The sequence below is a fragment of the Falco peregrinus genome, chromosome 3 (genome assembly GCF_023634155.1).
Source record: "Falco peregrinus isolate bFalPer1 chromosome 3, bFalPer1.pri, whole genome shotgun sequence".
NCBI classification, from domain to species: domain Eukaryota; kingdom Metazoa; phylum Chordata; class Aves; order Falconiformes; family Falconidae; genus Falco; species Falco peregrinus.
The window spans coordinates 13,009,673-13,031,405 of NC_073723.1; the positions used below are offsets into that span (position 1 = coordinate 13,009,673).

Below are 21,733 nucleotides of genomic sequence, written 5' to 3' on the forward strand. Positions count from 1 at the left end.
GCCAGCTGCTAGTGGTGTCCCTTGGGGATTGATACTGAGGCTAATACTGTTCAGGGTCTTTACAAATGATCTGAATGATGGGACAGAATGGACTCTGCAAGGCTGTTGATGATAAAGTAGGAGGAGAGGCTGATATGTGGCGGGCAGGGCTGCTATTGAACCAAACCTGGACAGGCTTGAGAAACTAACTAACAGGAACTTCCAGGAAAGTCAATGAAAACAGTCCTACAGTTAGGATGGAATAACCTTGTATGACAGTACAGGCCAGTGGCCAGTTGCTAGATAGCAGGTTTACAAAGAAGAACTGAAGGGTTCTGTTCCACACCAAGTTCGATGTGAGCCAGTAATGCGTATCACAGCAAAGAGTGCTGGCCGTGGACAGGGCTGAAATAGCTAGCAGGTTGACAGCAAGTTTAGCAGTGGGTCTCCAAGATGGTCAGGAGGCCAGAGTATGTGATGTATGAGAAGACACTAGGAGAACTGGGTTTGTTCAGCCTTAGGAAGAAAAGGCTAAGGGGAGATCTTACTGTAGCCTACAATTGTCTGATGGGAGGGTAGAGAGAGGGCAGACCTGAACTTTTCATGAAGGTGTATGGTAACAGAAGCCGACATACGCAAGCTGGAATATAGGAGATTCCAGTTAAATGGGAACAATATTTATGTGTTGGGTGGTCAAACATTGTTACAGTGCCAAGAGGTTTTGGAATCTCCATCCTTTGAGATATTTGAAACTGAACTGCACACATCTCTGAGCAACGCCCCTCTAACTGGACTTGCTTCGACTAGAAGACTGGACTAGAGGATTGCCAGAGCTCTCTTTTAAACCTACACAGTTTTGTGGTTCTGTAAGTTAGTTGCTATGATTTTACATCATTTTATGAAAAACTCCATGATTCTTAGGGGGTTCTTAGATTTATTTAAGCTTACTGAAGTGTTAATTAAGGCTATTTTAAGAAGAAAAAAATTAACATTCCTTGCTGAAAAAAAATCCTGTGTTAAGCAACCATTGTACAACTGAGAAATAACTGAGACTAAATGTGCTTGTATAAAAAATATGAATAGGAAACTTGGTAATTTAGTAATCTGTAGGTAAAAGCTATTTGAAAACTGCTTGACTGTTGTTGCTATATGATTAAACAATCATCTGTGACAAGAAAACAAAGATGTCTGTTGATATGAGGATTACTTAAGAAGGCTAAACACAAATCAGATAAACAGTTATAAAATTGCCTTTTGCAAATGGTTATCTTGCCCTTGAGCATGATGAATCATATTGAGCAGTGTTTGTATATAAACAATATCACCTTAACAACACTGCTACTGTGTAGCAGTAATTTTCAACTCCTAGACTGTAGGCAGTAAATTCTGGTAGTTAGAGCTCTAGTCTCTGAAGTAGTCCAATTTAGTTTTCGAGTAATTTAAATGCACATTAGAACTGAATTTTAAATACAGAGTTGAGGTTAATAGTTGCTGACTTTCTAGGTCCTTACTGTATTTTCTAGAGTTCTTTGGTGTTCTAATAGATAAGGAATGACACAAATACGAAAAAAAGTTTGGGGGGAGAGTGCAAAATGATGAATCAAGAAGCTTACTCCATGGCTTAAGGCTTGTTGCTGAAAAACAGTACTTGAAGCTTGTGTCAAATAGGACAATGTTTAGAGCTGGAAGAAAGCAACTTTGGAAACAGAGCATTGGCAGAGTTATAAAGGTAAGGAAAACTGAACCTTGGACTAGGTCAAGACTAGCAACTGTGTAGTCTTAATAAAGGTATGAATTGAAGTGGGGAGGGTATAGAAAAATATCTGTTTTGAAGTGGTGTAAGTGGATGATATTTGTTTCACAAAACTTTCTAATTATACAAAAATGGATAAATTTGCCTTTTAAAGCAAAACACAGTATTTGGGATATTTGTCATGAAAGGTAGGGGTTTTTTGTGCAACTAGTCTTATGAGTTAATAGGTAAGGTATCAATCAAGGCTTAGTTGCATGTTTTGTTTTGGAAGCTAAATTTGCGCTGGGAGATTTTTATACATTTGTATCTTGTCCAGATTGTTGCAGTGGTGTGGTAATCATATAATTTCACAAATGTTGTACTGGTACAATAAAGAGCTTGATGCTGGATCTAGCAATAAAACAGGGGTGGGCTCTATCACCAAGGAAAACTGAAGTTTAACTTTACTCTTCCCGTACTTATAAAGTGGGAACAGAATTTAGAAGACACTATATAGCATTGAGAAACAATAATAAAATACAGAAGTCATTAAGACCCTTAGACTAGACTAATTTTAAAAGCTGGTTATTTGACAAACTCTTCCTGAGTTAATACAGTGTTATAACAAATGTGGGAAAGCTCTGACTGATGTTTGAAATTTAAGAGTCAGCTAAGAGGAGTGCCCTAATTCTGTAGGGTATGTGTTTTCTGGAGATAAGCAAATAAAAAGGTGTGTGTCTGTTGAAAACTCAGGGTGCTCGTAAAGTGGAAAATGGCTTGAAGTTCACTTTTACAGGGAGATCCATGAGCAATGCTTATGCAACATAAAATATCTTAACAAGTTAAAGGAGTGACAGAGGAATGCCTTGTTGGTTAAATAATTTTTGGATAAGAGAGTAAATTAACAATAGAACACATTTTGACTCTTCTACTATTGAACTTCCCTGTAAAGTTCAAGTGTATTGCTCATCCATAAGACTTTGATCTGAGTGTGTCTCAGTTCAGTAATGCGCAGTATTCTGACAATCAAATGCATCATTTGCTGGATAAACTGTGTTCAGGAACAAGTTTTAACTTGTGCGGTTATGACTTGCATACTAAATAACATTAATGCTAACTCTAAATAGAGTGTCTGCAGACACATCAGCAACCGAGCTCTGTAATGGAAAAGTTGGCAAGAGTCAATATTTGGTTTCTGAGGCTGTTGTTTCAATGGAAAGGCACCTGGCATCTCTGAGTTCTGATCTTTTAGTACCTTCTGCTTAAACTTACATACTCGTGTTAACAAAGACTGTTGGTGGTTTTTTTGTTGTTGTTGGTTTTTTTAGAAAAATTTAACTTAATCCCCATTTTTGCTTCAGATTGCTATTGTGATGGTTGTGACTTCAAGCACATGTTAAAATATAGTTAAGACTCTCCCCTTCATGCTACTTCAGGAGAAGGTGTCTACTGAAATTGGTTTCCTGTGCTAAATTTTTGGTATTTAGGTATTAGGAATTTTCAGGTTTTATGTAACATAAACCAAGTTATTTATTATAACTAGACGAATCATCAAAGAAGGGCTTCTTGGTTCATTACTTTAACTTTGGACTTGCATCTGTTGTAGGACTGTGTCATATGGCCTTTCTTACCTTTGTAACTAAGAGGGGGGGAAAAGAAACCCCAAACTAAATGTGACTGTGCTGATGTTCTTTAAATGAAGAACTCTGGTAAAGCTGTATCATAAAAACCCAATCCTTCCGGATATCTAAGTGAGAAGGCATTTATCCCTTGTCAGTACTGTTCCATTGGGATCCTCCTATATCATGGAACATCATGAGGAGGCTCTGTTGTGTGACCTTGATCAGAATTGCTGCCAATACTTTTCAGGGTTTGCACCTAAGTGTTACTGTACATACCAGCAATTCCTCTCTTAAGATGTCATTTACGTAGGTATGTGTTTTAGCAATCTTTCCATCTTCAAATCTAACTCTTTTGGCATTCTATGAAACACTGTTTATTTGAATTTCATAAACTGTCATGAAATGCACCCATATGCAAAAATCAGGATGGAAACAAATATAGAATAGAAATCTACTTGTTCCTCCATGAGCCTTTTGCTCATTTATGTCTGGCCCTTAAAGATGAGGTGTGGGGAGGTGGTGGGAAGGGAAGAATGAGAGGTAGACAGTTCAACATTTTCTTGCAATTCATTCTTTCATTCTCTGAGATTTCTAATCCCAAGTAAAGAATATCTTAAACATTTCTTCTTTAAGTAATATGCAAATGGAAACTGATATTTTGACTGGTATCCAGTCTAGCTTCTGAATGTTTTAAAATATTTAAATTAATGGCTTCCTATTGAAAGCACTGAAGGTAGTGCTTTTTTGAGGACAACCTAATCCTAAAATTGAGGCAGAAGTGTCTTCTGATGACTGCAACAACTGGGAAGTGAGAGTTGGGAACACTTCATTTGGGGAGGAGAAGTAGAAATGGTAGATCATCAAAGTATGGAAACATGACAGGCAGGATGTGTTCTTGAATTGCATTGTAGTGACTGTCAGGAAAAACATGCATGCAACTTGGATTAATTAGAGAGAGATCCACCAGAACAGTGCAAATGCCTTCCAGAAATGACGTGTGATAAATGCAAGTGAATGTCTTAATCTTCATAAAGCTATAGATTTACTATCTAGTTAATAATTCCTTGTTTTCTCTAGGCACAGTTCATTAAAATAATTTAACTAGATTTTTAAAGTTTTGTGACATATTAATGAATGCTTGTTACTGGACGTAGACATCAAATAATGCCTAATACTATGTGAATGGCTAAACACAATAGCTAGTATATTTGTTATAGGGCTTGAGACACTGCAATTAAAGGGTTGGAAAGCATTAAAAGTACTGAAACAAACATCAGGGCATGACTGCCCCGTTTGAAAAGAAGGTGCTTATGATTTCAGCCTTCATAAACAGCAGCTTGTGGAAGAAATGGAGGCTATGAACATAGCAAGGGCCATCTGTATAGGTGAGGTTGGGAACTGATGACCAATGTAAGATGAATACTTTTGTAGCAATCTAGAGTTCTGTGCTGGAAACACAGCAGAATACAAAAGTAGTCTCTCTGTAGTTGAAATAAAACAAAAAGAGCTTTTTGATGGATTAAATAGAAGCTAGCTAATTGGCAGAGTATTGGTTGTGTTTTTCTATGTTAAAGATGCATTATCACTTGTGCCTAAATTACTGAAACAACAGGTTTTAGGGTCCTATGTTATCATCTAGCATGAAGCTGATTCAGTCCCAAATGGTTGCTTTTTGTATGTCTAACTACAAACAAAAGGGGGAAAATTCTACCCTGATTTGAGAAACACATAGGAAAGGCCAATCCTGTGATGACATTTCACTTTTGGGAAAGTGGAGACCACGTTAGACAATGACAGAGGTAAAATAGCATAAAGTACATGCACAAATTAATCTGCTACTGCATTCTTCAAGCATATCTGTGTAAAGGGCAGGATTCATATGTTTTTCTTTTACATGGAAAAACATTTCCAGTGCATTCATCAGTTATGAAAATATGTTAGCATTTATGAATTTACCAAATATTTGAAAATTCCTTTAGAAAGTAGAAAAGATATTTACATAAAGGTATAAAGTATACTATGCAAATCCTATTGACTCTGCAGAAGCTTATGGATAAATCACTTGTGCATACTTTATAGAGTTACTAGATTTTTCATAATCGCTGGGGAAATAAAGATTGAATTTAAAACCAATGAAAAATAATTTTAAATTTCTTTTGAAAATGAAATGATATTAAATCATGTAATCTGCAAGCACAATAACACCAGTAACTGTTCCAGAAGGCTATTTTGTCTATAATGTAATGAGATGTATTACATATGGGAATTCAATTTAATTAGAAGAGTAGGCATACTGTTTGAAGAATGGCATAATAGCTATAGTTAAGCACATTTGTAAACACTTGTGTACCTTGAGGCTTGTGGCTTGTTTTACTTCTCATTATATTAAAGAGATAATGTAAGAAACCCTAGCTTTCTTCAGCAGCATCTGTCTTTATTAGAGAATGCTTACAATATCTTCCATGAATCACAAAGATGGGTCAGAATCCTGTCTTGACTTGATGGTCATATGTGACTAGACTGAAAAACTGGGAAATAGGGTGATGAAGGTAACGTGCAGAACGATGGACCTGTACATACAAAGTACTTTTTTTTCCCCTACAGTCTTTCAACAACTACTTAATATTGTACAAAAGACCGCTGATAGAAATTCTTTGCTAAATCTGAAGAGAAAACACAGGAAATAAACTGTAAAATCACAACACGGGTTGCTTCTAAACGTTTAATTTGAGTGCCTTAACATACACCACAAGTATGGAAGAATGTAATAGCCTTAACTTTTAAAAATAAATTTTAGACGTTTCTTTATTTTTGTCTTCCAAATAGATTGTGAATTATTCATTGTCTGCTTTGTGTTTTATAACAGCAAAAGCTCAAGGAAGAGAGGGAGGCTAAACGTGCTCGGCTGGATGGCAGGCATGATTACTTACTGGATACTGTTGCCACTTGCGTGAATCTGGACAAAGCAGAAGTAGAGGATGCTGTTCTTGATGGTAACCAGGTAATCTGATGAATTTGATAATGAAGCTCATAGGGTGCTTTAGAACTGATATTACCATTAAATACTTGGTGAGATAGTTGTCAGATTTTGTGTCTGAGATTACTTAAGTCTTCCCAATGAAAAAAAATATTTCTCAGCATTTTGTAATTAAGTGAGCAAAAGTGTCCTCACTTTCAGGAGCTATTGTAACAATATTGATTTTGAAATCAATTGAATTGATTATAATTTCTACTTGCCAATGTTTATAGATAAGACCGTAAAACTGTGACTGCATATCATATTGGATCCACAGCATGAAGTCTCTTGGTCCTTGAATATATAGTACATACAGATTCAAGAGTCCTGTCCACAGCAGGCTGCATGTTGTTGTTTCCATTAGGCTGCCACCAGCATTTGTGAGACTACATGGTGATCTAGTTTAGGAAATTACTTGACAAAATAGAACGGCTAAGTGATCTGACTGACTATGTGAGGCTTAATGCAGGGGGTAAGCAGTTAGAAATACATATATTGAGGAAATGGTGCATTAAAGTTGATGGTGAAGTATTATATGCAATGGAGATATATTTTGTGATTTGAATAGAAGTAACTATTTTTTTAAAACCTAGGCAGACAACAAGTAGAACTTGTTTTACCCCCTGATACTAAAGTAAACATGGTTGTGGGGTTTTTGTTTTCTCTTTCCAACTGTGTACATTCATATGCCTTCCCATTTCAGTGCTAATATTGTTGACAAACTGAAGAAAGTCCAGTGGAAGACTATGAAGACAGTGAGGGACATAGGGCCTGCAAAGTATGAGAAGAGGGAAAATAAGAGATTGAGGGGCAGTTAGATAGTAGCCTGCAGTTGCTTGAAGAGTAGTTACAAGGATGACAGAACTGAACTCTTCTCAGGAGTTGCAGATGATACAACAAAGGCAATAGCCACAACTTGCAAAATGGACATTAAGAGACAAAAGACCCTTCTTCACCAGCAGAGAAATGCACTATGGGAATAGGTTACTCACTTGAGTTGTGGAATTTCTGTCCTTGAGGTTTTTGAGACTCAGCCTAGGCAAAGCTCTAGATGACCTGAGCGTTTGTTGATGATACAGGAGGCTGGCCTTGAGATCTCCCAGAGGTCCCTTCCAACATTTCTGTGATTCCATGTGATAGAGGAAAATAAGCTGTGTAGAGCACTATCACACAAGTTAAAAAGCAGAACTTGTTTCAGCTTTTGTGCATTCTATCTTTAAATAGGTTTCCTAGCAAACTATATTGTCCGAGAATAAGTCAGGTGAAGAAAATATTGGCAGGTGTTACACTTGGAAAAAGAGAAGTGCAACAGTCGTTTTGACCTCATCTTGGAGGGCTCAGCCAAGATTATCTGGAATAGCAGTTTATGTGATCTTGGTGTAACTGAGGCCCGTTATTAATGGAAGAGGATAAATGCAGCTTTCTTCCTGCTGCTGGTGATCTCTTAGCCTTTTTCCTGTGCTAGGAATCACAAATGGTACTGGCAAATGTTTCTGAAGAGCTTCTAGTAGAAGCCTTTTCTGCTGGAAGATTGCTATGTAGTTAGGGACTATATGAAACAATGACTCATAGATCTAGAAAAATAATTGATTAGGCCATAATTTCAGATGCTGAAACACTGATGCCAGCATAGAGAAATCAGCTTTCTTCCTGGGCCCGTATGGCCTTTAAATAAGATTTCCAGACTACGCTACCAATACATGGTTCAGGGATGCTTGATGGTAGACTTAAATTGATGGAGAACTGTGAAATTGTCCTGATGTTTACAATATAAATAAAGGCTTCCTGTGTTGCTACGATATGGAATAATTGCAACTGTGTGTTTTCTGCTTTCAGCTAGTTAGGTGAATGGCAGTAAGAATAACATGGGTGGGGGACTTCAGTGTGGTGCTGCTGCACTTCAGAACGTGAAGCAATGCCATGTGCCCTCAGTTTGAGAGATGATACGCAGCACATACAGTAAGTGGTTTCAGTAAACTGAAACATGGCCTGGCTATACCAATTGTGTTCAGCATGGAAAAATTTAAATAGTTCAGTTAAGTAGGTGTGTGCTGCTAAAGGACAAGGCAATTCAATCATTTTTTGCAGGGTAGTAATTGGGCCTGGTATAACTTTATTACTGAACAATGATAATATGATGAGCATTTGTCAGCCCTTTATGTTAAGAATCTGAGTAAGCTAAACTTTTTATAGTGAGTGTGCTATATGTAATGATCTCATCACGATCTCAAACAGATAGAGCGTATTGACAAATTCCTGGTTCCTGGTGGCCTGCGTCATCTGATGTTCTACTATCAAGATGTGGAGACAGTGGATACAGGTGAAGCAATTTAGGTTCTCCTGCAACATGTTATAGTTGTGCTGAGCAAGTGTGCAAGGAAAAAGCAAACAGTGAAGTTCTTGTAAGCTGGGGCTTAAGGCAAGTGAAGGTTGGTCATACTGGGACATCGACCCTTGCTCATGAAATGAGGATTGATTAAATTACTGAACCAGTGACAGGTCCTCTGCCCCCTCCCTTCCTATCATGCCACTAGTCTGTCCTAGTATCCCTCCTCATTTCTCAGCACATGACCATCCATCCATGTGGCCCTGTTACATGACAAGCGGCCCCAGGAGGCCTGCATTATGGGCAGCAGAGCCGTTGTCCCAGAAGTCCTTTCTGCTCATGTCCTCCCTTCCCCAGTGCCCCCATGTTACTACACTTCTGTGGGAAGCCTCCTTCTCACTTACCCTGGCAGAAGTTCAGGACCCCTGTCACAAGGACACCCTCCCTTTGCCCATGCCTGCTGTCACAGAGCCTCCAGTGCTGCTGCTGTTGGGACTAGCCAGGTGCTATGTGACCTCTGGGACCCCGTGACTGGTTGATGGGAGTTCACCCTGCTTGTACAAGAAGGGCCTTGTAAATATATCTATGCATATCTGTATAAATCTGTGTTTATACATATGTGAACATATACTGAGATGAGTGTACAAACATATATTTACGCTTTATGTATTTTCAATAATATGTATGTATATACCTTAAAATATGAAAAGACTGTCTAATATCATATAAGCAACTTTAATAATTAAAGTTGAAATGTACATAGAAAACTAAATTAAAATAGAAACTCAGCCACTAATTTAGAAATCTACTGAGCAAGTTTTAATATGACTGAGTTGAAGTAGTTGCAAGTATGTTGGAGAGCATGTGAAGCAAGGGGCAAAGCCTGGGAATCTAATCAGTCACCCTCACCCACTCCCAAGCTCCCAAACTGATGACCCTGTAGTATGATTGTGGTGGCCTTTGGTTTTTTGGGGATGCAAGCAACAGGGAAAGCTGGAGAAAAAAACCCAACAAATCCCCGACAAGTTCACAGCAATATGTGTATTGGGTCAATAAGCAAAAGTCCCCCAAAGACCATGAGCACTGGAGAAGAAAAAAAAAAAAAAAGTAAAAATGAACTTGTGATGAAGGAGAAGACAGGTGAGTGTGGGGTGAAGTGAGTGGGGTGGAGGCTGCCTTTGCCTACAGCTGCAAGCTTACAGTTACTTGTGATACCATCACAGTGTGCTGCTTGTGCTGTACATTTTTCTTTCTTAGATAGGGCAGAGTTTGTAAAAGAATTTTCTGTGATGCTCATTCTGGGACTGTGGTTCACAAGGCTAGCAAAGCAAAAATCACGGTTATAGTGATGGCTACTAATTGGTAAAGTTGTCCTTTAACTACTGATGTCAACAATTCACTTTTTGATCTTTTTATTGTTGCTGTATCTTGCTGAGATGTGTATGCACACAATTTTAATCTGAGGTAATACTAGAAAACTAGTAACAGAAGTAGCATGGCCAAACCCAGAATTTAAGAGAATTATTTTCCCCCCAAAGACACTGCTACTTCTTGGTGACTTTTTGCAAGTGTTACCATCAGCCTAAACATGGGAGCAGCATACTTATGTTAGGGGAAGAAGAAATGACAGGGAAGTCCTTTGTAGCTTCTGTACTGGTTTTTTTGTTTGTTTGTTTGTTTGTTTTTTCCCCCAAAGAATCTGCTGTGGTGTATCTCTCCTTGTTTTCAGCAGCACTCTTTCTTTTTTATTTTTCCTCTCTTTTTTTTTTTTTTCTTTCTTTCTTTGTATGTTAGACTTATGTCTACAAGTTTTTAAGGGAAGACAGTTGATAATAGCTCCTCTGAGGTAAACTACACTTGCTGATTTTTTTTGTTTTGTTTTGTTAAGCAATAAAGCATTATCTGCAACTGCATGATAAAGCACCATGTAAGAGGATCTTGAGCCTGAACCTTTACTTAGAAGGAACAGAAAACGAATGAATAGAAAGTAAAGGCTTTTGATGTGAGAATGGCAAAATTAGATGAAATAGTTCTTACTGTGCTGTGAGGACTCTGGATGCTGTGCACTGTCTGTGGATGGTCCCATGGGTTGGCTCCAGGGGACTAAGACTCAGAGATACACAAATGATGACTGAACTGTTTGCTTAGAAAACTATTCTTTGAATCAGTAATCAGTGGTTTTTAAGTGTTTCTTTTATTTGAATCTGCAGAGCGCTTCGGCCTTCCAGGAACAGGAACGAACTCTAATTTGACAAAGAAGAAACCTAAAGTATTTGTGACAGAGGGAAAAGAAGTTGCTTTAACTGGTGTGTGCATTTTCTTCATTAGATCTAGTCTTTTTAAAACCATCACAACTGAGAATATCTATCAGGTAAGAGTCAGTGACTGCTGCTCACTGTTTACATTTCATTTTCATCTTGGGGTATTTGCTCTCAGCATGTAGTTTGGCAGCCTTTGACAAGGAGGAAAGAACACAGTTTGGCTGAATGAAACGGGATTAAAAAAGGAGAGGAATGGAAAAACTGACATTATTTAGCTGCAGCAACTTGAAGTGTATTGTTGCTATGAAGAAATAATGTTAAGGAAGAAAATTTATGACAAAGAGCAATTAGTCAATACCTAAATAATAAGCTGTTGAATTTCAATAAGTGCTAGCAAATCCATTAAAAAACCAAACAAAACTGATTTTATTTTTGAGAGCATATATCTGCAAATTTAATATAAACAAGTTTTTACTGGTGAAAGACTCCTTAAATCTATGATGGTCTGAAATAAAGCTGGATCAAATGCCCCAGTAGTGAGGAGCATATAGTAAAATGTAGGTAATGTTACAGTTGTAGACAAACTAATCAGAGTGCTAAAGTAAGAATGATGGGCTAAATGAGGATTTAACGTTGTGGAAAACTTTCTATATGCTTCAAAGTGGGAACTTTCAAGTACAATTCCTAAACTAGCAAGGTTTAACTTCTCCTGTCTCTTCTAGGAAAAACTTTAAAGCTATTTTGCCCAGGTAGGCAAGAAATAGAAGAGCAAAGGGTGGGTGAGGTGGCTGTCATCACATTTATTGTTTGATTTCTACAGATATACTCTTTAAAGTTTTATGCTTAACCTCTTAATTTAATTTGTTTGGGTGATTTTGAAAGAACTGGCTTAGAGTTTAGCCAATTTTATACTGTTTAACATTTAAATATTTTTTTGCTTATTAATAAAGTTTGCAAGCTGGTAATTGCAACTGAAAGACTGTAAAGCAGACTTCTTCGCAAGTAATTATGTAGCCCTTGCTGATAGTAGGTAATACCTTAAAACTAGGAAAGACAAGTTGAAAAGTAAAAATGATGTGGGTGAAAATACATGTAATGAGTAGCACTTAAATACAAGTTGCTTGGTGTTAAATTATGTTGCTGAAAAAAATTCTTGTGGTACCTTCTAATGAAGCAAAATATGGCTGGCAGATTCATGTAATTTACCTTAGAAGTCTTCAGAGTCTTTTTCAGAATGTCTAAAAAGCAGATGTTCTGTGAATTGTTCTCTCTCCAATTGGATAGATGCATTCTTCCTGAACCAAAACCTTTGGGCAACTGCAAATCAGAATTGACTACAGTTCATAATTCTTTTGGCATCTAAGCCTTTTAAGTGCTATGATCTGTACATATGCATATATATATACACACATATGTATGAATATATTAAAAATATAATTCTGATAGCTTTAGAAATGGCAGGCTGGTGTTATTTTACTCACCCATATAATCCTTATAAATAGAGGTCTATTGTTTTCAGATCTTTGTTCCCTCAGTTTCGTATGACAAGTTGTGAACCTGTGCAAATCTTGCAGCCCTTGCTAGCAAGAATTGTGCTGTTAGTACTTGAAGAGCACTTGAACACACTGGCAATTTTTGAGATGATCAAGGCAATAGGACTGGAATAAATGTAATGATGTCAAAATTTTGTTTTCTATTTTAACTTGTATTGTGTTTCTTTTACAGGAAGTAAGTTTTAATATGATGAATGTAGGTCGAGATGGCTTACTAAAAAGTGTTGAGCAGTTGATATCAGAAATCTTCATTCCAGCCTTACAGACTATGGACTGTGGCTGGGTTGAACTTGGTGAACCTCAACAAGCTTCCAGTATTAAGCAGGACTTCCTTTGTTCCCTTGAAGCGTTTGTTAATGTGCTGTCAGGAACTCAGCAAAGTCTGTTGGAAAAGGTAGTATGTTCACATGGTAAATAGAAACTGAGCTACCTGCAGAATGTTGCTTGCTCTGGGCCTTTTGAATTAACTGCTCTTGCAGAATACTCATAAAAATTGCCTTTCTTAAACTGGACGAAAAAATAACCCTTTTGCTTGTTGTCATCAGTAACTTGTTATTCAGTGTTCTTTGGCTTTAACAATTTTTCAGGTCCTTCTGTTCTTGTTTGTTCTGGCACGAGTTCTTTAGAGTTAACAGCTTCTTGACTCTCCAATGGCTGTGGTCACTCTTAAACCAAGAATGATTACTTTATGACAAACAGTTTCTTTAACTGTTATTTTCTACTCTGTGTTTGTGAAGGAAAGGGCAGGAGAGCACAGCCAACATGCTGGTGAATTCTTCAGATTCTGGAGTCCAGTTCTGGCTCAAATCAGTTTAAGTTAAACTGAAGTGGAAATATGAAGTGAGATACCCCAAGTGGGGCAACCAGTTACTTTTAAAAGTTCCTGCATTATTTGTCATAAACATTTCAGCATTTCATGGTTTTTTTAACTTGTGTTTTAGGTCAGTCTGAACAAATGTGAAACATATGATCTGAAAACTCTAAGACGACCTTCAGATTACCTGATGGTTGCTAACAGCATAGATGCTCTTGAAAGAATAGAAGCCTGCATGAAAGGATGGACCAAACAAATTGAACAGGTGATATACTGGACAAATGTGAAGTATGACAACATAGACATATTGGCAGATGATGAGTTTAATTCTGTTGGCGTATAGCAGCCTTTATAGAAAATTAGATATGATCAGTTCCTGTATTTTAAAGTAGTGTTTTGTGTGCTTTTGCTTCTCAATGAGAATATTGAGAGCTTTTTCTATGCACATGTTTCTGGAAACTTAGTCCCCTTTCTTGATAAGCACCTATTCTTAAAGTAGAAAACAATGATTCCCAGTGGATTTAACAAAAGCAAAAGGAGCACAATAATTCAGTAAATACTATTCACGGTGGTCAAAATCGTACTTTGAAACATGTTTTGCAGGTTATTTGCAGAAAATGTAATTGTAATAGGGCTCTTGATACTACTCCTTCTTTAACTCAGAACTAAAAAGGCCAAGCAAAATTAAGGTATCTTATGTGAGGTGATGGCTGAGTTTGGTAATTTATCACAGGAGGTTAATACTTGGAGTTAATTATGAATTAATCCATGCTATCCATGCAGATTAAAAAATGTCACCCACTAATATTACTGTATGATAAAAGGTTCTTGCAGAAAATGACCAGTTGAGAAAGGAAGCTGATGACCTTGGTCCACGAGCAGAGCTTGATTATTGGAAAAAGAAATTGTCAAAATTCAACTACCTTATGGACCAGCTGAAGAGTCCAGATGTGAAGGCAGTGCTTGGAGTGCTCACTGCTGCTAAATCCAAACTGCTGAAGGTTTCTGTTTTGAATTATGACATATATAAAGACCAGAAATATTCTGTATACTCTAGTCTATTTTGGTGATATGTGTAACATTACTGGTAAGGAAAATACTGAAACATCTTTGGCTTTTGTTTTCTTTGTCCTTCCCTATTCCTTGCCTTGAGTACATAAAATTTTGAATTAATTTATTGGAAAAGACTGGGAACCCCCTTTGTCTAAATGCTCATAATGTACTGCATCCACGTGACTCAACAGAAATAAATACTTACAAATATTTGAAAAGTTGATTATTAAATCAGAAAATTGAATTAATGAACTAGGTATTTAATGAAAATAAAATATCCCCCCCCCCCCCCTCATTTTTTAAACCTTTTATCATGTTGTTACACTGTCTGTCAAACGTGCTTGTGAGGTCACAACTTCTCACATTGATATAACAAAGTTGAAGACCCATTACAAACACGAAAATAAGTGAATAAAAAAGTCTTGGCTCATCAATGTAACATAATAATCAATAACAAAATAAGAGACGTGAAACAAACAGCTATCTATTCATCAGTCAATCAAGCAAAAGTAGTTAACAGATGATCTCTATATATTTTACAGCAGCTTGACTTTACACTACTAGTGACATAACTTGTTGAGCTGAGTGCTCTGACTGTTCACAGTCAAATTATTGAAGCAAACAAGGACTTGTTCCTCATCTTGGGTAAACAAAGTGTAACTCTGGAGTAACAGATCTGTGCTTTCAAGTGTGTTTAAAGGCTAATGATAAAACAGTGATCTCAGAACAGTTTGTCTGAAATGCATGGGTTTATTTTTTTCCAACTTTCTATTCTTAGAACTGGCGAGCACTAGATATTCGCATCACAGAGGCAGCAAATGAAGCTAAAGATAACGTCAAGTATCTATATTCTCTGGAAAAATATTGTGACCCGTTATACAATAGTGATCCTGTAAGCAAAACTTTTGAATTCTTAACATAAATCTGTTGAGACAACTAAAATGCATGTATTTTGTAGGATCAGTTTAGGAATTACATAGATCGCATTTTAGGTATGCATATCTGGTTTGAGACTTTGTTCAGTTATAATAAAAGTGGCCTAGTGGGAATTTCTGGCTACAAAATAGAGTACTTGTTATTTTCTTGCTATGATATCTATGAAAATTTTTGTCTGATGGTGAAATTGGATTCTGTGCTATGGGAGGAAGTGAGATCTTTGTAATTTAAAAAAAAGGGGGTGGGTGGGTGTGAAAGTAAACCTAGTGCCACACTACAGACAAAGTCTGGGGTTTTGTCTTTGTGCTGGCAGTAAGTTCATGCTTAGTCTAACATTTATAAGGCAATTTTCAGCTTCTTGAGTTAGGAAAACATAAATACGGTTATGTAAATATTAAGGTGTAAATATAAATCACCTTCTCATACCATAGTAACAGAATGATGCAAGCATATAGTAAACAAAACCAGCCAACCTAAAGTATGGGATAGGAAGAAGAGTTTCTCACTGTCCCATTATCTGCTAAAGTAGGTGGCAAATGGTTGCTTTTATTAAAACTGGTTTTGCAACTGTGTACATGTCTTACTAGTCAGGGAAATATGATGAGTAGCCATGAATATTCAAAGCTCTGACCATCCTAGCCACCCCTCCCCCCATACCTTTCCCAAAGGTAAGTTACTTCCAAACAGTGCTAAGGGCAACCGTGCTATGGCTCTGTCTCTGTTTGTTTCCATTTACTGGATGGTTATTAGAACAACGTGTTCTTTCAGTGTTTCCCAATCTGATATTTGAGTCTCTCTGATTAAATGTTAGTACGATACCCATACAAAGCGGCACTAAAGTGAATATACTTTCTATTGGTGCTGTGCAGGGTCTGTTGAACTTGATCTGCTTTGTGCTCCCCATACTGATTTTTACCAAGGAGGAAGTGGTGCTAGCTTTAGAGATATTTAGTTTTGAGAGTGTGTAGCACTTGGGGTGGAAGCTGTCAAGGCATGGAGTGTGAACCTTTCCCTTATGGATATTTATCTGTAAAATGTTGAGAACCAGTTTGTCAGTAGAGTAAAACTGTCATTGCTTTGGAAATTAAGATGTGAGGAGGAGCTGTCTGAAAAAAATCTGTCTGGCCCATTCATTGGCTGAAGACATAATGCTTCCCTTCAAAAAGACATTTCTGTTTCTCTTCCACACAAGGCTTACTGAAAACCATATAGGGTACGGAGAATTAAAATGTGTATGATGGGTTAACCTTGGCTCTGGGCCAAGCACTGTGTTACTCCCCCTCCTCAACAGGATGGGGAGGGAGTACAGGATGAAAAAGCTGATGGAATTTTTAAAGACAGGGAGATCATCATGGGCAAGACAGTCTTGACTCAGGGAAAAGCAACGTAATTTATTGACAGTGAAAATAGATTTAGGTAGTGAGAAACAAAGACAAAAACTAAAACCACATCTCCCCACCACCTCTCTTCTTCCCAAGTTCAGCTTCAGCCCTTCAATACCGACTTCTCTTCCTTCTCCTCCCCCTGAGTGGCACAAAGGGATGGGGAACAGAGGGCTGCAGTCAACTCATAACAGCTCCTCTGCGCTGCTTGTCCTCCTAAAACTTCTCCCTGCGATGGAGTGGGCCCTTCCCATGGGCTGCAGGGAAACACCGTCTGCCGGAGTCTCCGCCAGGGCCGCAGGGACATCTGTGTGGGGGTGCCCGGAGCCCCCTGCCCCCTCCCGCTCCCCCCTCGGGGCTGGCCGGGCTGTTTCTCACCCCGTTGCCCTCAGCCCTGGCTGCCGGGCACCGTTTTGCCCTTTCTCAGCCCGGCTTTCCCCGAGGCGCCTGCCCGTGGCTGCGGGGCTCCGCTGTGCCCTGCGCTGGGGCCGGTGGAGCCGCCTGGAACTGGCTGTGCCCAGCACGGGGTAGCCCCAGCACCACCTCATGGGGCCACCACTGCTGCCGACGCCTGCACCCCAAAGAATGAGCTATGAGATCACCTCTTCCCAGGCACTTACCTATTGCATATAATTTTTTATGTTCTAAATGCCAGCAGTATAGAAAAGTTGTTCTTCGCAGTTCCTGTATTCAAATGAGTGCCATGAGGCTTAGGGCAATTTTGGGGCTCGCTCTATTTGCAAGCTTAGATCAGGTTTAGCAAAAGAGGCTACAAATGTACTTTTTAGGAAAATAAATGGTACTTTGGAAGAGGCCTTTATCTCTATCAAATTTCACTTGCTGGCCAGAATTCTTCCAGCCAAGACTCTAGTGAAAATTTTTCCCTAAAACTGAATCACTGAGCTTGGAGGTGAAGTGGGACAAGCAGCTTTGCAGGAGAGGCTGAGGGAAACAGAGGCACAAACATTAGGCAGACCATGTTCGTCGTGCTCCTGCGTTCGCTAGCTTGGTGTCGAGCTAACGTATGATAACAGAAGTACTCAGCAGAGTTCAGACTGTGTGTTTCTTTCCAGGTGTCCATGGTGGATGATATTCCAGGCCTTATAAATGCAATTAAAATGATTCAGAGTATCTCTCAGTATTACAACACATCTGAGAAGATATCCTCGCTCTTTGTGAAGGTTGGTTCTACAGTGTGAAAGGAAGTTTTCACAGATTTGTTTGTGGTGTTGACTGAGTGAGAGACAGAAAACACAAAGGGACCAAGCAATTGAAGAGGCAGCATTTTGGTCAATTTAATGCTGCTTTTTGAATGTGTAGTGAATTGGAAATAGTGATAAAACTACTTCAAAGGTAGAACTTATTTTACTGTCTGTAATTTGGAGTTGTAAGAATTTTTTCAGACTTCTTGAAGATCAGGGCTAATCTCAACCCTGATGTGAATAGATTGAGGAACTTTCTGTTACAATGAGTTTTGCCTGTGGTGAACAGTTTTATGTAGAACCAATTATGTTAAATTTATATACCTCTTACACCTCCTTAAGTTTTCATAAAGAAGGAAATGGAATTCGAAGGACAACCTATTCTTTAATGATCTCATGGGCCTTTGATTTTACTTTTGCTTTCAGAAGTGCCAAAGTCTCATGACTTTGTAGTCCTCAATGTCATTTCAAGGTTGGTACAAGGAATTTAGGTTTAGGTTAAGCATAGTTGATCAACATTTTGGTGGTGTAATGGTCTGGAAGCTGGATATTGTAAGGACAGTCTGGCTATGGGGCTGGTATTTGGTGTTGCTATTTTGCAGGCTTTAGGTTGGTGGAGTCAGAGGTATGGGATGAAACTTGAAGAAGAGCAAGATCTGCTTTGTCTTGACATTTTTTTTTTCACAAGGTTAAAACTGCTTTTAGGTGACCAATCAGATGATCACAGCATGTAAATCTTACATTACAAACAACAATATGGCCACCATCTGGAATCAACCTCAAGAGAAAGTTATGGAAAAGCTGCAAGCAGCTATTAGACTTAAACAGGTAGGTGGGAAGAGTGTGTAGAAAACAGAATATAAGGTGGGATTTAGGAGGGCATGATTAGGAAAACTTTATTCTATATGAGGAAGAAATGTTATAATGAAAGAAAATGAACCAACTGAAAAATAACCTTTGGAACTGGAGCATTTGTATTAGAGCTAACAGCAGATTTAGTCCAGCATCTGCTGATTTTCTGGAAACAGGATTTTGATGCTTAGCCTAACTTAACTATGCTTCTTATATGAGAATTACTTGGATTTTCATGTCTGTATTTCTCTAGAATAGAACACATTCTTCTCATATGATGGGGAAGGATGTGTGATAGAAATGAAAACGGAGCAAGTTACTGAGCTGAACATATTCCAAAGATACGTGGACAAGCTATACCTTTAGATAGGGCGATTTAATGAAATGAGGGCAATTCAGCTGTTCAGGTTGCGTAGACTTGTTGTGAAAATAGCCTTTATTTTTTGGCATATACTTCCATGACTGTATTGGGGATTATTTTTTTTTTCTTCTTTTTTCCCCTCTAGAACATAAGATCATAGGATAATTCAGCTTGAAAGGGTCCTTAGCAGGAATCTAGTAAACCTCCTGCTCAAAGCCAAAGCAGGGGTAGCTATGAGATCAAACTTGGCTGCCCAGTTCTTTATCCAGTCCTGTCTTGAAGCTCTCTGAGGATGAGGAGACTGCATAGTCTTTCTGGGCAATCTCCTTCACTGCTTGGCTGTCTTTAGGGTGAAAGATTTTCTCCCAACCAGTCAGAACATATTCTGTTTCAATTTATGCCCATTGTCTCTCGGCCTGTGTCCATGTGTTGCTGTGAAGATCGTAGCTCTTTCTTATAACCTTCCTGTAGATACTGGAAGGTTCATATTAGGTTTTCTCCGTTATTACTTTTTGATCCCTTAATAATATGTGCTTGGAAGAATAGAAGTTTATCCTGACACCTTCTGAAGCAACAGATCTTGCATAGTTCTAGCACAAATTAGTGTAAATTTATATGACATCTTACTATCAGCAATGAGTAGTAAATGTGTATGTTTCTATAAAGATACAGCAAGTTATTCTGTTGCTGGATTAAAATATGTTGAAGGAGTAGGTTTTTATTTGAGTCTTATTAGTTCCAAAAGCTTTCAGAAAATCAACAGATTAAAACGTAAAATTTGAATCACTAACAATTTAGGAAGCTCTGGGTCTTTAGTATGAATATTTCCAAGTGGGCTTATTCATACATATATGTGATAAAAAAAATTAACATTGTATTTTAAAGGGAACTACTCTTGAAAGAAACCATTTCAAGCAAATCTGCTGACTATATAACCTGACTTTGGGAAGAATTTAATTTTAACATGTTTGGAGTAAGGTTTGTGCCCCGTTGAGAAAGCAGAGTGATAACTCAAGCTGCTATGGACACCATTCTAACTTATAAGGGGTTTTGTTCTGGAAAGTGATTTTGTAAAATTTCAAACATCATTACTCAATAAAACTGCTCAGCACACAATCATTATTTTCAGTTTTCAAAAACCAAAATCTCAGTTGTCATCTTGGATAGTCAGTAAACACATTCAGTAAAGATATCAAGCCCTGCTAAGAAATGGAAGGAACATAATTTCATGCCAGTTACGGATGGAATGTACAGATACATATAGGGGCAGTTCATTCTTGTGATGAAGTGTGTGATCATGTAATGTTGTTGGGTTAGTTTTCAGAGACAAATTTTATGACTGTCTTTGTAGTGTTCATGAGTGTTTTTTGATGAAACCTCTACTTGCTATCAAGTTAGGATAATAGCTGTCTGCATAAATTTTGTTTTAGCAGATGACAACGCCTTTTATTATATGCTTGACATTCTTTTAAATTCTTCCTTGTTTTTAGGAGTATCAAAATTGCTTTCACAAAATAAAAAAGAAATTGGAACAAAATCCAGCTGAAAGACAGTTTGATTTTAGTGAGATGTATATCTTTGGAAAATTTGAAACCTTTCATCGACGTGTGGTAAAAATAATAGATGTATTCAATACTATGAAAACCTACTCAGTTCTACGGGAGTCTAAGATAGAGGGACTGGAAGGAATGATCACAAAATATGAGGTACACAGTAAATTTTGATATCGTGCCAGTCTGACTTGAACTTTAAACAGTAAATCATTATGAAAATTAGAAAAGTGTTTATCAAGAGAAAAATTTGAGCCATGGTTTTGTGCTATAATCAGAAGAAAAAGTGAGAAATGGAACATTTCTGTCTTTACAAATGTTTTTCTTGCTATGAAAGTGTACTGTGACCAAAATTGCAGACTGTTTTAATCTCTTGCCCATTATTCTAGGAGTACCTGATCAGTCAGTGCCGGCCAGTGAGGTAGTCCATTGCCATGGTAGTTGATGCTGCAGTTCCATTTCTGTGCTGCATAAATACAAACAAATATAAGTTTTATTTCTTGAAATAAGTAATTTAAAAAAACAAACAAAAAGCCAAATGTTTCATTAAGGAAATAGCAAGCTTAATTCCAGCAAAACAGATTATGAAGTTTACTTAAAATCTGTACTCTAGAACTAGGGTACAGTCATCATCTTCGTGTTTTATGAGGGAAGAAAGAGTTAATTCACTCCACTTTAAATCTTTAGGCTGGAGGAGGAAGAGAAGTGACTTTCCTGGTTTTCTGTGAAAAGCTCTTCAAGCTGAGGCTTTTTCCTTTGTAACAGCAAAATCCATTTGCTTGTTAGTATTACTATTCAGGTTTCTTTCCTGGTCTTTTTATGTAGTAGGAGTGACACCTGAGCAACAAGGAGCTCTTCTAAGAATATAAATATGCTAAATCATATTCTTTTCCTTCCTTCTTTTTGAGATTAACTTTATTTTCTAGCAAGTAGAGTCTTCCCTGGTTTTACTGAGCCTGAGCTAATTTACCTTATTATATATCTTTCTTAGTGCAGTATCATAATTATAGCACTTGTAAATATTAAAATAAATCAATTAAATTGATCAATCAAGTATTCAATGTGTGGTTTGTAGACTGCTTTCAGAGATCACA

At 37.7% G+C, this 21,733-nt stretch overlaps 1 protein-coding gene across 1 annotated transcript in view; it reads left to right on the top strand.

Moving 5' to 3' along the window:
- Positions 1–1,651: 1,651 nt before the first annotated feature.
- DNAH5 (dynein axonemal heavy chain 5) overlaps positions 1,652–21,733 on the top strand; it is a 120,268-nt gene continuing 100,186 nt past the window's right edge. Inside the window, 11 exon segments of the mRNA XM_027784334.2 lie at positions 1,652–1,708; positions 6,200–6,334; positions 8,585–8,722; positions 10,933–11,046; positions 12,662–12,883; positions 13,431–13,568; positions 14,128–14,304; positions 15,135–15,248; positions 17,748–17,855; positions 18,582–18,704; positions 20,580–20,795. Of these exon segments, the coding sequence (XP_027640135.2) occupies positions 1,652–1,708; positions 6,200–6,334; positions 8,585–8,722; positions 10,933–11,046; positions 12,662–12,883; positions 13,431–13,568; positions 14,128–14,304; positions 15,135–15,248; positions 17,748–17,855; positions 18,582–18,704; positions 20,580–20,795 (1,542 nt within the window).